Here is a 13,315-nt window from a genome sequence, read left to right on the forward strand (position 1 = left end):
TCTCCCTTTTTTGCAAGACTTTTGAAACAGGGATACCTCCATGTAGGCTTCATCCGTTATTTAATCCATTAGTTCCAAAACGTTCATGTAGATCTTTGAATCTATACAAGTATAGAGTGCTAGCAAGCATTTGATTAAATCAAATGTTTCTTCTCAGGTCTGCGTTGCAGGTTCATTGTTGCTGGCAATTGTGTTGTTGGAAATGTGTTCCTGGGCGCTGATAGTTCAGGGTCGAAGCTGCCAGATTAACGCCGAGTGGCTAAATGCACGGTTCCCTTTTTGTGTCGAGACACAAAGACCTCTACAGTGAACCCCTAGCACCATCACAAGGACAGAGGGTAAATAGTCACCTGAAAGCATGATGGTACTTGTTAGCAATCCCCTCCTGCTTTCTCTGGTTTTTTTTGCTACATTTAGGATGCAGCGTCCCATGTATGTCATCTTTTGATTAACCCATCAGCAAACCAGGTGGGCAACCTCTTTGACCAGGTGTAGGTAGAGCAATGTCACATATCCTCTGCTAAAATTGCCTTCCATGTAATCCTGCTATAGAAGAATCCTAAGAAAAGAAAAGAAACACACCACTTCTCTTCTGTAGGAGGAAGGCTGCTGCCTCAAGCTATATGAGAGGCTTTTTTAGACGTTCATGCATGGTTGTCTTTACTAGCTGGAGTAGCCCTTTTAACCAGCTTACAGTTGTGGGAACGGGAAAAGCAGCCATTTCAAAAGGCTAGTATTAAATAGAGCATGCTAGGGAGCAGCAAGGAGGGAGAGTGCCAGTGATGACTTATAAATGGGGGGTGCGGGGTGTGTTCTGCCTAGCAGTGAGAGTTAATGTTTCTGATTAATTTCCCTTGAAAGAATATATTTCTCTATTTCAGACTCTAAACTTATTTGAAAGCTAAACCCTGCTATAACCAGGGTGCTGGCTAAAAATTGTGGACCAAACCCATGCAGTTTCTTTAGGACAGGTTTGCATAAAATATTTGAGCATATATCTGCCATAATCAGGATTAGCAACATTCTTTAAAAGCACTGAAAACTGAGGTTGACATGCAGTCTCCTAAATCTGGGTGGATGAGGCCAAAGAAAAACACTTAACAATATGAAACCCGTGATAAAAATCACAAGTAGTAGTGATACTGGCATTTATAATTTTTCAGTGAATTAAGTTAATAAACTGAGTTTTACAGGAAACTAGCATCTTTTACAATAAGTCCAAATAAATGCTCCCTGAAAATAGCTGTTCTGGCAGCTGTCTAAGTTTATGAATCTGGATTTCCCAGAACAGATTCTGCAATAATTAATGGAAGATTGAAAACTTAGTTATTGTTTTATCAGAATAGACTAGTGCATTTCCATCTGCACAAGTTTTATTTGGAGGGTATGTCAGGACTTTCTGATGTTCCTGTACTTCAGTTCTTAGCTTTTTTTCCAAGTCTTTGGCATTAACAATGTCATAGGATAGGAATATATATATTGCAATCTTTTGCAAAACCATCTGCAAAGAACGTTTCGGTTTTGGAGTCCTGAAAGGTCTGAAGCTTAAAACAAAACAGACTTTCCTCTTCAAGAAGATCTTCTAGAGGTCTTCAAGATCTATTAATGTTGCTTTCACAAGGAGTAGTCAGATTGTGACCTGATTTTACCCACATTTGACTTGCAGCACAGCTCTGTTGTTTCTGGTAGGAATACTGCTCTGAGTTCCTGGTCGGTGACTTCTGGATCAATTTTCACAACTGTTAACAACAAAGATTGTGAAGAATCGATACAGGAAACTTTCCTCGGAGTTTGGACATTTCCATTCCTATGAGTTACCTCTAAACAGGGACCAGCATCCTGGATCAAGATGTGGCCTGGATACCTCTGTGGGCAGAAGGAGGGGGAGTGGGGCACACAGTGCCTAGTCCCTGATTTGGGAGCTTCGGTGACCGAGCTGGTGAGGTGCACTACACGTTAGCAGCTCAGTTCACGTGCAGCCATAGTTACCAGAAGAAATGTGCAGAGATTTCTGAGAACAGAGTCATTTATCTTTGTGCAGTAAAAACACTTCTTCAGTATCAAAAAGAGCAGAAATACTATTAGGAATGGATGGCAATTCTAAATATTATTTCTAGTTCACAAATTTCTGTAAGTGGCAGTCAAATCCTCCGAATCTGATTTTCTTCTTGCCTACAGCAGTTTAATTCTAGACATTCTAGTCAGTTTCAGGGTAGAAATGAAATCAGGACAATCAGGCTCAGAAGTGTTCTTCTCTTCTGATCTGTATTGGGAGAAGAGATCTGCAACAAGAGGTGTCTTGCATTTATCCTAGTTTAATTTATGACTAATTCCAAGCAAGTCACAGGAGTTGGCTGGCAAGAGGTGGAAAGTAAAGGTGGGGGAAAGGTCACACTTGTTGTGGAAAAGGAAGTTTTTTATTACCTTTCTACCAAGGAACACAGCTCTTATTTATGATCTATCCCCCCCAAAAATTAACGCTTAATCCAAGTGCAAGGAAAAGCAGGTCGATCCAGTATTTGGCAACATCCTTTCCAGGAACTCAAGTTGTAGTTTCCTCCAGGGAAGATCTCTTGTGAATGATTTACACTGGGGAAGGAGATAAAAGCAGAAATCAGATATACTCCTTTTCTCTTATGGGAATCTCTCTCTCTCTCTCTCTGTGTACATATATGTAGTGTGTGTGTATATATATACACACATGCATACGCGCGCACACACACACACTCTTACACACACACTCTTTCTCCAAAGCAATTTTAAATGTGTTAAAATTTTCATGAGAAATGAAACAGAGGGAAGCCTTTCCAAACACCAGCCATGTGCCATGACCAGATGTTCTCCCTTTTTATCGGGGTGATGCCTGGTTTTCTGTATAAAGTCCTCATGCCTTGGGTATATCTTCCTAGATAACTGAAATGATTGAGGGTTTCACTTCACTATTCAAGGTTTTTGCATCTTTGAAGCATTTGCTCAACATTGATTCTGGTGAAAACAGAGCAAGTTCTTGTCTTTGTAGTGACCTGGTAGAGTTAAAATTAGTGTAATGAGGAAAAGTTGGAGTGATGAAGAAATATGAAAGAAGGAATGTACCCAATATCACAGGTGATTTTTACTGTGCAAAAAAGTTTTTGACACTGGTTCAATGTTATGATAAGCTCATATGAAACATCAGGTTGCCAGAACAGAAATTCCTTGCAGTGATATGCAGGCAGAAGCTGGTGATCTTGATACCAACATGAATTATTTTTTTAAATTACATTTTTTTGAACAGTTGAAATCTAAAAATGTTACCATAAAAATAAAGCCACCTTGTATATTGTATATGCCCATTTTCAAAGCTATGGTTTATGCCAAGGCATGGAAGGAAGAAATATATGTGTCAAAAGAATAATACAGAAAAAAAAAGTCACCTGAAGTTAGAATTGGAATTGATTCCTAACATGAGGAGTTAAACATTGTAAGAAATTTCAAGTTGCCACAAGTCTTGTTACTAAGAAGATGTAACAAGATACCTCTCTACTACACTCACAAAAAACCTGTTTTAGTTTTTTAGTGAGGGGGTGTGAAGGCAGATCCAGTGAAATCAAAACAATTCTGAAAAATTTCCCCATTTGAGGATTTTCTCGAGAGAGTTCTTGCAGGTTAGATTAAGCAACATCACTGTTACATTTACATTTTATGTTTTTCTTGTAGACAAAAGCTCAATCTTAGAGCATTGTCTTTGCTAAAAGAAATGTGAAAAGAAGGATTAAGTTCTATTTTCAATAACATGGAAAAAAGATGAATTAGAGTATTTATTTCTAAAGCAATTAGTTGTGAAAATGGAAAAAAAAGCAGCACATTAGGACAAATTTAAAACGTTCTTGTCATAATCTGAATACATAGACCTTTGGTTCTTTGTGAGATGTGTTAAGTATGTCTGAATATATTCCTTTTTTAATATAATTATTTCTTTCTTCTCTATATTGGAAAGAGAATTATCAAATACAATTTACCTCGGAATATTTTTCTACTTCAAATGTGTGTAAAGTTTTCTATGTAAACAGGCACAATTACTATTATCTTCAGCCAGATTCATAGACAGCAGAAGGAAAAGCTCCCGGCTTTTTTCAGCTACAGTTTTCCTCAGATACTATGTTAACATTATGTTAGTTCAAATATTTTATTTATTTTTTTGTTAATAATTGAGATGAGTCTGAGCTAGACCACTGAATCTTTACATGATAATCTGTCTTTAGCCTTTTGGGAAGCCCAGGTTTGGACAAAGTTGTTTTGAGTTCTCTGTTGGTTCTGTTTGTGTTTGGCATGTAACAAAGAAATGCCCCAGAAAAGGAAAACAATTCAGCAGCATTAAAATATTCATTTCTTTAAAAGATGCAACTTCATGGAAAGCAGGTGCCTAAGAAAAAAAGCCAAATACAAAGAATAAAATTAGGCTTTTAGAGAATATGTGAGCTCCCTAAATTATGCTGACAGAAAGATAAAGATTTCCTTAATACCTGGTGAAGAGTTTCTGGCAGCATTCAACTAGCTCTGTGCTGTTGGCAGGGAAATCTGTGGAGTTGAAGGCATTTCCTAACAAGATGTGGCAAGGAACTTCCAGACCAGGGACAGTCAGCATTCCTGTGAAGTAAGTAACAATTTTCTAAATGAGTAATGAAGAGGAAGATAGATTTGTGGATGTCAGTCACTGGGGCATGGTCAGGTGAAATGTTCTGGCTGATACAAAATCACCTTCTAAGATGGTTCTGTAAAAGTGCAAGATTAAAACCCTTGAACTGTGGTATTTTCAAAACATCCGAATCATTTTATAGAGCTGGATTAAGGAGTGACCACAAACTTTTTTTTATATGTAGAAATTAAACTATTGTAACCTGTTACACTTAGAACAGTTTGTTTTTCTGCCCCTTTTAATGCTACTAAAAAGGTATGCTAACGGCTTCCGTACTGCTGGGCCAGTGTGTTTCATTAACTAAAATGGAGCTATGCTGCATTTATAGCAGTGCAGGTAAATACAGGACCTTTTCTTTTGTTCTGAATGGAGATAGTTGTGGTTTATTTATCTTTGCTTTGCCAGATTTCCTATAAGTAGTAATGTCAGCATTCACTGAAGTAATGGAGACAGAAAAATATGAAAGTGGCAGCTCCTTCTTGTACGTAGTGTTGTGGAACTCGGACACGTTTTTAGTATGTTCTTACCTTAACTGGGGTAGTAGAAATTGCTTGGCTCTTTTACCTTCTTATGGGCATAAGGAAAGCATTTGTCATGGCAGGAGTGGGTGGAACGTAACTTTCTTTCCAAAGCAGATTTTACTGTTTTGGAAAGATTTCCCAGTGGCTGTTCACAATTTTATTCTTAAGGCCAGGATTGTGAAATTACACATTTTAGTAAGAATTCCTGATTCCTCAGTTATACAGAGTAGTGTCATGTGTTAAAATATTATGGAGGGCTGTGAGATTAATGACATTTCAAGTGTACTAGTTCTATAAACTTCAGAAAATAGCGTGGGCTTATCCTTAAAATGTGTATGTTTCTGTTGCTGCAGTGAACACAAAGGGATAGGGAAGCTGTGGTAGAAACAGACACGCTGTTTTCAGCTACATAAAGCACCATGATCGTTCTTCAGTGGAGGAATATGAGTGCTTTAACCTTCATCATGCAATTCTGCATATCACATGCTCAGAAAAGAAAGCTGGGAAAGGGATTGTTAAATACTGGGGATAAATTTTACCTGCTGAATCATATCTGGTCAATTAATTAATCTTTTGAATCACTAATATTATGTTCTTTTTAATTTCCCCCCTAAAATGGCTGTTGCATTGTGACTTTTTACTCAGCTTGAAGGTGAGACTTTGAAAATAAGGATCTGCTGTTGAGTCCCACCTTAGGACAGTTTCATTAACTTAAATGTTCTGTGGGAATACTATCAGCCCAAAATATCAATTTAACATTAAGGCAAAGAGTTGTTCATCTTCCCCCTCGCTCCTTCTCTGTTACACTCTCCTTTCATTCCAATTCTCCGTTTCTGCTTCATAATTACTTCTGTATTTCTGTAGCCAGCCATGTGGAGGAGGGAATGTAACTCATCTATAACTTGCTTTGTTTGTGAGTCGTGTTACACACAGGCTAACAAAAAAAAAGAGATAAGACATAATGGAAGAAATAAAATAAATCTCTTCATATTCCAGTTTTCAGGAACCTTTAGCCGCATACTGACTTTTAATCCTGCCAAACCCGAAAATACTGGCGTTTGAGTGGCCGGAGTTGCGCAGCTCCGTCTATCGTACCGACGCACTGCCACCCTGTGGTCACTGACTGTAAGAGACACCAAACTTGGGTACGGTACCTGCAACGCAGGCTGTCAGGAAACAGGCGACAGTTCCCGCAATCATTGCTCTGAAAGCACCACCAGCTATCTCCTTTTTTTTTGAGGGAGCAATGCTTGCTAGGAAGAAAATTAAAGTGTGTGTCAAACATAAATGCATATCGATAAAGAAGATGAACCAGCCAGCTGTCCCACCACAAGAGGAAATTCCCACCCAGCAGTTTGAACCAGGAGAAACAAGGAGGGAAAATGAGACTTTCAGTGGGCCATTTGAAGGCCTAATGCCAATGTTGCCTCTTCCTGTTAAGAAGGTGGCTTGTGTATAAAATGGCGACTTCTGTTTTCTTTGGCAGTTTGCACGTCTGTGCTGGCCGATGGCAGCTTTCAGGTGCAAACCCTGGGCATGGCACCAGGGTCTGGCCCCGCGGCTGGGTCCTGCTCCTCCATGCTGCCCCACTGCTGGCACCGCAGAGCCCACCTGGGCTCCAGGGTAAAGGCAGCCGCCAGCAATTCTGGCTGCCCAGTGAGGAACCCAGATGTTTTTTCAATTTTTCTTTTTCCCTTGAGATCTGAAAAGCCCTTTTTTTTCTTTCTTTTCCTATAAGCCTACTGCATATATGTGACATTTTTATAGGAAACAGCCAACTTTGTCTTTCAAACCAGCAGGCTACAGAGATGGTTTGCTGCTCCTGAAGCCCGAGGGCTGTAGTAGCTCAGACTTGCAGTGTGAGGGCTGGACAGGGAGGCCTATCGGCGGGGCTTGGTCCCCTCCCCTTGCGCTCAGCCCCCCTCCCAGTACCTCCATGCCAAAGCCTGTGCCCCTCTGGGAGCCCTTCCATGCACAGCTGGGTGCTGGGTCTTGGCAGAGCAGCTGCTCAGCCCCTAATGCTGCTAAGCTTCACCCACAGCCTGTTCCTTTTGCGTGTTTTCTTTGGGGTTTGCTTGCCAAATAAATTGTCCGTGAGAGGTGTTCTTACTCAAGCCTCCTATTACCAGTCCCAGGGAGCCAAAGTTGGCAAACCCACAAAGAGCATAGGTGGCAATGACTTCAGAGCGAACCTGGAAAACAAACATACACCCTGTTGAGTGGTTTGAGGCAGCTCATGCTGATTTAGAGGTCTGAAAACATGGCATTGTGGCTCAGGGACCTGAGTACTGAAATCACTGATTTGCTTGGTTGCTGCCCCGGTGCATGACTTTCAGCAGCGTAGACTCATTCTCTTGCTGAAAGGTGCAGGCTTTCATACCCACTGCCCATGTGAGGACTCATAAACCGTGTGATGGTTTTATTTTTCAGGTATATTGCTGTGCCTTGTTGAACTGAGTACTAGTAATTAAAGACAAAAGATAATTCTTATCTTGCTAGTGGCAATTTAGCTGCTGTTTTTTGAAGGTATGAGTCAGAGAGCTTTAACTCAGCTTGTTGTTCGTAGCTGGACTGCCTCTGTAACACTCTGTTGAAACCACAAGTTTTGGTATGTACCCCTTACTTCTTTGTCCCTCAACAAGCAGAGGACTCCATGTGCAAAGCTGCTCTCTGCATGCTCCACCCTGTGCACAGAGGAAGAAAGGGAAATGGGTCTCCCAGAGAGTGGGTGCTTTGATGTTGTAAGAGGCAGAGGGACATTATGATTTTGGAACCCCCATTAGCGGTTTATTTCCTTCCTGACTTCAGCCACCTTCCTCCCCTTGGGCAACACCAGCTCAGTCTGGACCTCAAAGCAGAGACAAGGTTGGATTGGCGTTTGCCCCCACGGAGGGACACCTCACAGGACAGAAAATGACTTTGGGTGAAATCAGACTACAAACCTTGCAAACCTTGAGACAAATGTAGCTCAAACATTTTGGGAAAGGAGGCAACATATCTCAGCAAATGAATTTTTGTCCCCATGGCAGCTCTGAACTCCTATTTACTGTGTGGTAGGCCCAAGCTGAAGATGCCTGAGTGTTCTAGTAGATTTCCTGTTTATTAGAAGTTTCTCTGTTTCCATTCCTGTTTTATGAAAACCAATTTGTACATATTTTCAATCACTCCGCACATATGCAGGAAAATGCTTTTCAAGTACCCACTCTACATGCTTTTCCTAGAAAAGGCTTTGTGTACTGTGATTTCCCTGCTTTCATTTGCACTTTTCTAGCTCTGAAAACAGGAAGCCTTGTTATTACTGACTCAGGTGAGGGAGTTCAGAAGACTGCTTGTTTGCTCACTCTGACTGAATATCTGTGCCTGGATGTATTAGAGAGTTCTGAAGCTGAAGAGCAATTAAAAGTGGAAGTCAAGCGCACTCTCACCTGAACAGTTGTGCCATAATTAAAATGGTTACTGGGCAATTTTTACTACTGTTATGAATCAAAATTATTTTTATATCTCAGAGTTTTTTACTATGGAAGCTTATACAGCTCTATATAGGTATCAGAAGTGAACATGGAAGTTCTATATGACATCTTACTAAAAAAAAAAAGAAAAAAAGGTGAAGTACGGTTTATGGGATCTGAATTTTAAGGCTGACTTCCAGATTTAAAAAAAAAAAAAAAAAAAATCACTCATTCAGGAGTTCGGAGCCATATTCCCCTTGTAGAACATAGCATGACTATAGCAGGGCAGATCAAAGGTCCATCTAGCCCAGGATCCTATTTCCAGGAATTTCAGGAACACTGGTAATGGATGCTCAGGCAAGCATGTCAGTATTTGATCAGACCACCTGGCTTTCTACCTCCACTTGTGAAATATGTTCTGGGAATAAGAAATGCAAGCAGTCAGGAACATGTTTTTGGTTTTGTATATAAGGTAGGTATCCACAGCATCACACCAGATTAAATGAAGATTAAAAGCTGTACAAAAGGATGCTTCCTAATTAAGGGTCCTCTACAGTGACAATTTGTCTTGATTTGAGGAAGAAAGGCCAGTGCAGGCATAAAGCCAGATATGGTTTTTGTTGCCTGTGCTTAGAACGAGGACAAATTCAGCACAGGCTGTGCATGTGGATGCCAAATGGGGGAGCAGTCATGGCTGCAAAGGTCCGCCTTGATCACTGCATGCTCTTTGCCCCTGCGCACACACCTAGCATGCCCTTTGTATTGCCATCCTCTAGGTTTCTTCCTCAGTGAATTGTAGTAGGAATTATGTATCCTGTTGGGTGAATCCGGGTGGACATGTGAATGAGAGGTGGGCCCAGCCTTTGGCTGGAAATCCTCATGCAAACTAACTTGCATTGGCAATGGAAAAAAACTGGTTGGACTCCGTGCAGCAAGAGACCTGTATGCCATGTAATACATCTTGTATTACTGCCCTCTGCACAGGGGACAATAACCTCCAGCAGAGCTGTGCCAGTAATATCTTAAATGCCATCAGCTGAAGCTTGCTGGGTGCCTCTCTTGAAGCTTAATGCTTGGCTAAACCTCTGCAGGCAGGAGGATCCTCCAGTTCTTGCCCAGGATTTTCCTGGGAGAGTATCTCATAGGGAAGTGCTAGCTAAGAATGAGGTAAGAAGAAACTCACCTTGAAGACAGCCTTGGTCTTACATGCAGTGTCCTGTGGGACATTGCATGTTCCTCAAAACTATGCCTTTCTTTTGCTATGTTTGTTTGAGATAGCTAGTGTGATGACAGTCATGGGAACCTCACAAAGCAATGCTGCATTTTCATAATTGAACTATGTCACTGAAAAACACACTTTAGAGTAATATGCCACCATTATCCCTTTGTGCTCATATTAAAGAATGAGTTTCAGCAGAAAAGTATTAGATCCAATAAATCTGTAGAATAGAAAATGTTACTTACAGTCATATACTGTTTCACACCATTAATGTACATGCTCCCACCCTTTTCTCGGTTGTGAATCAGTTTTGAGAGGCGTTCGTAAGCCACAAATTCATTGAAGAAAGTTTTGTAACCTAGTAGTCCACCAACAATAAAACTGTCTTCCCAGTCTACCCCCATCATGAAAGAGAATGGCATGAAGACATAAGCACAAATGTTCTGCAAAATATATAAGACAAAACAGGTCAAAAGATATGGTTGGTCAAAGAACAATGGCATGCGATAAGTTCTTTAAACTTAAAATAAGGATGGTTTTATTTCAGCAGAGGAAAATTGCCCTTGAATTCTTACTGCCAATATGTCTGGGAGACTGAGGGTTTTTAAGAGTCATGTATGCTTGAGCAATTTTTAAAAGACTAACCCAAAATCTAGATATAACGAAGTAATTAGGTATGTCCCTAATTTTACACCTAAAGTAAAACAAAAGTTTCTGTGCCTTTTTTCCCCAACAATGGCTTCAGATTGGGCATAGTGTTTGAAGCAAAGAAGGAGGGTTCAGTTAAAAGAGCTGATAAGAGAATTGAGAAGCCTGGTTCTTCTGCTGATTAAATCAAGTGTGTTAATGAACATGCTTAATTACCAGGTTATTGGACCCCAACTGGTGTAAACAAAAGATTTGTCTCTGCATAAAAGGTGTGCATCTGACATAATTAAAACTGTACCTTTTTTCCTAGCATTAAAAGTTTTATGCAAATTAAAAAAAAATCCCATATCACAGTATAGCTTATTTTTATATAAGAGAGAAAATAGCTCCAGCTGTGAAAGGGTTCGGTCAGGTTGTCTTTAGTGAATGTAACTAACTGAGGTGTTTAAGCAGTTACTATTCCTGGTTGGTTTCTCTGCCCACAAAAGGCTAGAGGTTAGTGTCTCTCAAAAGGGATGGATGGCTGAATGCAGCGTGTCTGTGGGTCTCAGTTCCTTGTGGGCTATTTATCTGTCCAAATCTTACTCCATCCAGCAGTTATTAAAATACCAGCCCTTGCATGAGTGTGGCTGAGGTATGCAGACTTGTGCCTTTCCTCTGCTGTGGGTATCTGTGCAGTGGGATAATCTGTGGAAGCTGTGCAGGGTAACATCTTAATATTTTTGAAGCCACATCTGCTATGATTGTCTATGCACTTCTGCAGCACCTTTATCGCAATGTTATATCCGTGTTTCACACGGCACTTTTATTAGGAGCTTGCAAAACAAAAAGCCCCAAACCATTGAACCAAGATTGTTGCATTGGGTCAAAAATGATGTATAGACCTAGGTTAAAAAAGAAGTCCTGTTTAAAACCTGTTTGCTCAGCTGAGTGATTTGGGTGCAGTTTTACAATTTAATTGTGTTGTGAACTAAGTGTATTGAGTAAGCATGGCTTCAGCGAGTCCGGCCTTGCCCCAGTGTCCTTATCTAAGTGAAGCTAGCGAGCATTAAGGACTTGATGGGGCTCTCTGAAGCTAAAGCCACTTTAATGTTTGCGCTGAAGATGTTAAAGGCTTGACAAGTGTGTAACCACAGATCTGCTGCACTGCCAAGTCAGAGGAGGTAGGTATTAGCATACAATGCTCTGTAAATGCTCTGCTGGTTAGCAAGAGCACCACAGAGGGAAGCTATACATGGACTAATGGATACAGAAATATTTACATGGCAACAATTTTTCTTTGGTTGTACAGACATTTTTCAATAACATGCACATAAAACCATGTTTTTAGATCATATGAAAGAAACAAAAAAACCCCACAACAAAACCACACAGGCACTTAATTTGAGAAAGACAAATTATGCATGTATATAAGCTGCATGAAGGACCTGAAGACCATACCTCAAAGTTCAACTGTGGATAGTCAAACAGATTGCCCACCCAAGAGAGGGCTGAGTCAAGGAAAGCCAGCAGGGCAAGGAAGGAGATCAAATTCACAGCGATGTTCGCCACCAGCAGGATAGAGGTGGAGGCACCTTGACTGGCTGCTTCCAGCAGGTTCTTTGATTCACTTTTATCAATGAAAATAAAACCAGAGTGTGAACATTTTTTAATTCAAGAACAAATCATAGAACTAAAAGTTACACAGACTTGATTAGGAATCTATTAGAGAAGCTGTCTGTTCACTCATAGGGAAAATAATCATAAGATGGAGTAGGTTTTTGCTCTTGATCCTCATGGGAGCCACTGGGAAGCTTTTGGTGCCCTGAGGATAAATTCTGGCACATTCGGAGTTGGGCAAGCTCTGGATCAGGTATCAGTACTGTGACTGCCTGTGGCACCACTGGAATGGGGAAGTGGGCACTGCTCTTCTTGCAGGCAGCCCTTGCAGAGATGCCTGGGCTGTTCAGGAACAGCTCTTTACAGCTGTTTTTGCTTTGCCTGCTGTTCTCAAGGCAAGTGTCCCTGCAGATGGGCAACAAGTTCGCTGCTGTTATTGTTGAAATGATTTTTCCACCTTTGCTTGTGTATGTTTGCATTTACAGATCCATTACAAAGCAAAGACAGCAACAGAGCAATGGCAAAACCGCTTGGTGGCTCACCTCAGGTAGGCATTTCCCTCTTTCTTTGGAGGGTTTACTGTCTGCCCCAGGTCCTTGGCATCTCTGTGCCTGTCCCAATGGGTAGTGATACCTCCATACCTTGTAATGGGGCATGCTGCACCTGAATTCACAAACTACTCATTTGGAGTACATTGGTGTGTAATTAATTTATTGCTTGCACATCTACCATGTACTAACCCTAAAGCTTATGTGTGACGAGTTATTTTTCCAAATGTCATTTTTGCATGACTATTAAGTAGAGCCGAGATCAGCTTACCCTTTTGCCATTTGTAGGCCACTCCTCAGAGTTACTGTAGGCTTTTCAGTTTCAGGCCAGAATAGTTTGGAGGTGGCTAATGATGCTGGTGCTGACATCACAGAAGCAGTCAGTAGGTGGGAGGCGGAAACCTAGAATTCCAGGTGACAGAAAATATGCTGTGATAACCACATCATGCACAAACATGGAGAAAAGCAATTAAAATTATTAGATGCTTGGATGATTTTTCTACAGGGGGTCATTAAAAAGTTCACATTGCTTGTAAGGAAAAGAAGAGAACAAGCAATACAGGAGAAAGCCAATTGGAGACAGGAAAAGTCTAAGTAGTGAAAAGCATGGAGTAATCTTTCCGAGAGGCAAACTGCTTCACTCCTCTCTAGTGGCA

At 40.8% G+C, this 13,315-nt stretch overlaps 1 protein-coding gene across 1 annotated transcript in view; it reads right to left on the bottom strand.

Moving 5' to 3' along the window:
• Positions 1 to 2,474: 2,474 nt before the first annotated feature.
• The window catches only part of SLC28A3 (solute carrier family 28 member 3), a 44,379-nt gene continuing 33,538 nt past the window's right edge, over positions 2,475 to 13,315 (bottom strand). The window contains exons 12-18 of the mRNA XM_076362912.1: positions 12,931 to 13,061; positions 11,953 to 12,121; positions 10,110 to 10,307; positions 7,307 to 7,388; positions 6,351 to 6,449; positions 4,503 to 4,626; positions 2,475 to 2,589 (exon numbers count right to left, since the gene is read on the bottom strand). Of these exons, the coding sequence (XP_076219027.1) occupies positions 2,475 to 2,589; positions 4,503 to 4,626; positions 6,351 to 6,449; positions 7,307 to 7,388; positions 10,110 to 10,307; positions 11,953 to 12,121; positions 12,931 to 13,061 (918 nt within the window). The remainder of the gene's footprint in view (positions 2,590 to 4,502; positions 4,627 to 6,350; positions 6,450 to 7,306; positions 7,389 to 10,109; positions 10,308 to 11,952; positions 12,122 to 12,930; positions 13,062 to 13,315) is intronic.

Source organism: Aptenodytes patagonicus, chromosome Z, assembly GCF_965638725.1.
Source record: "Aptenodytes patagonicus chromosome Z, bAptPat1.pri.cur, whole genome shotgun sequence".
In the NCBI taxonomy this organism is placed as follows: domain Eukaryota; kingdom Metazoa; phylum Chordata; class Aves; order Sphenisciformes; family Spheniscidae; genus Aptenodytes; species Aptenodytes patagonicus.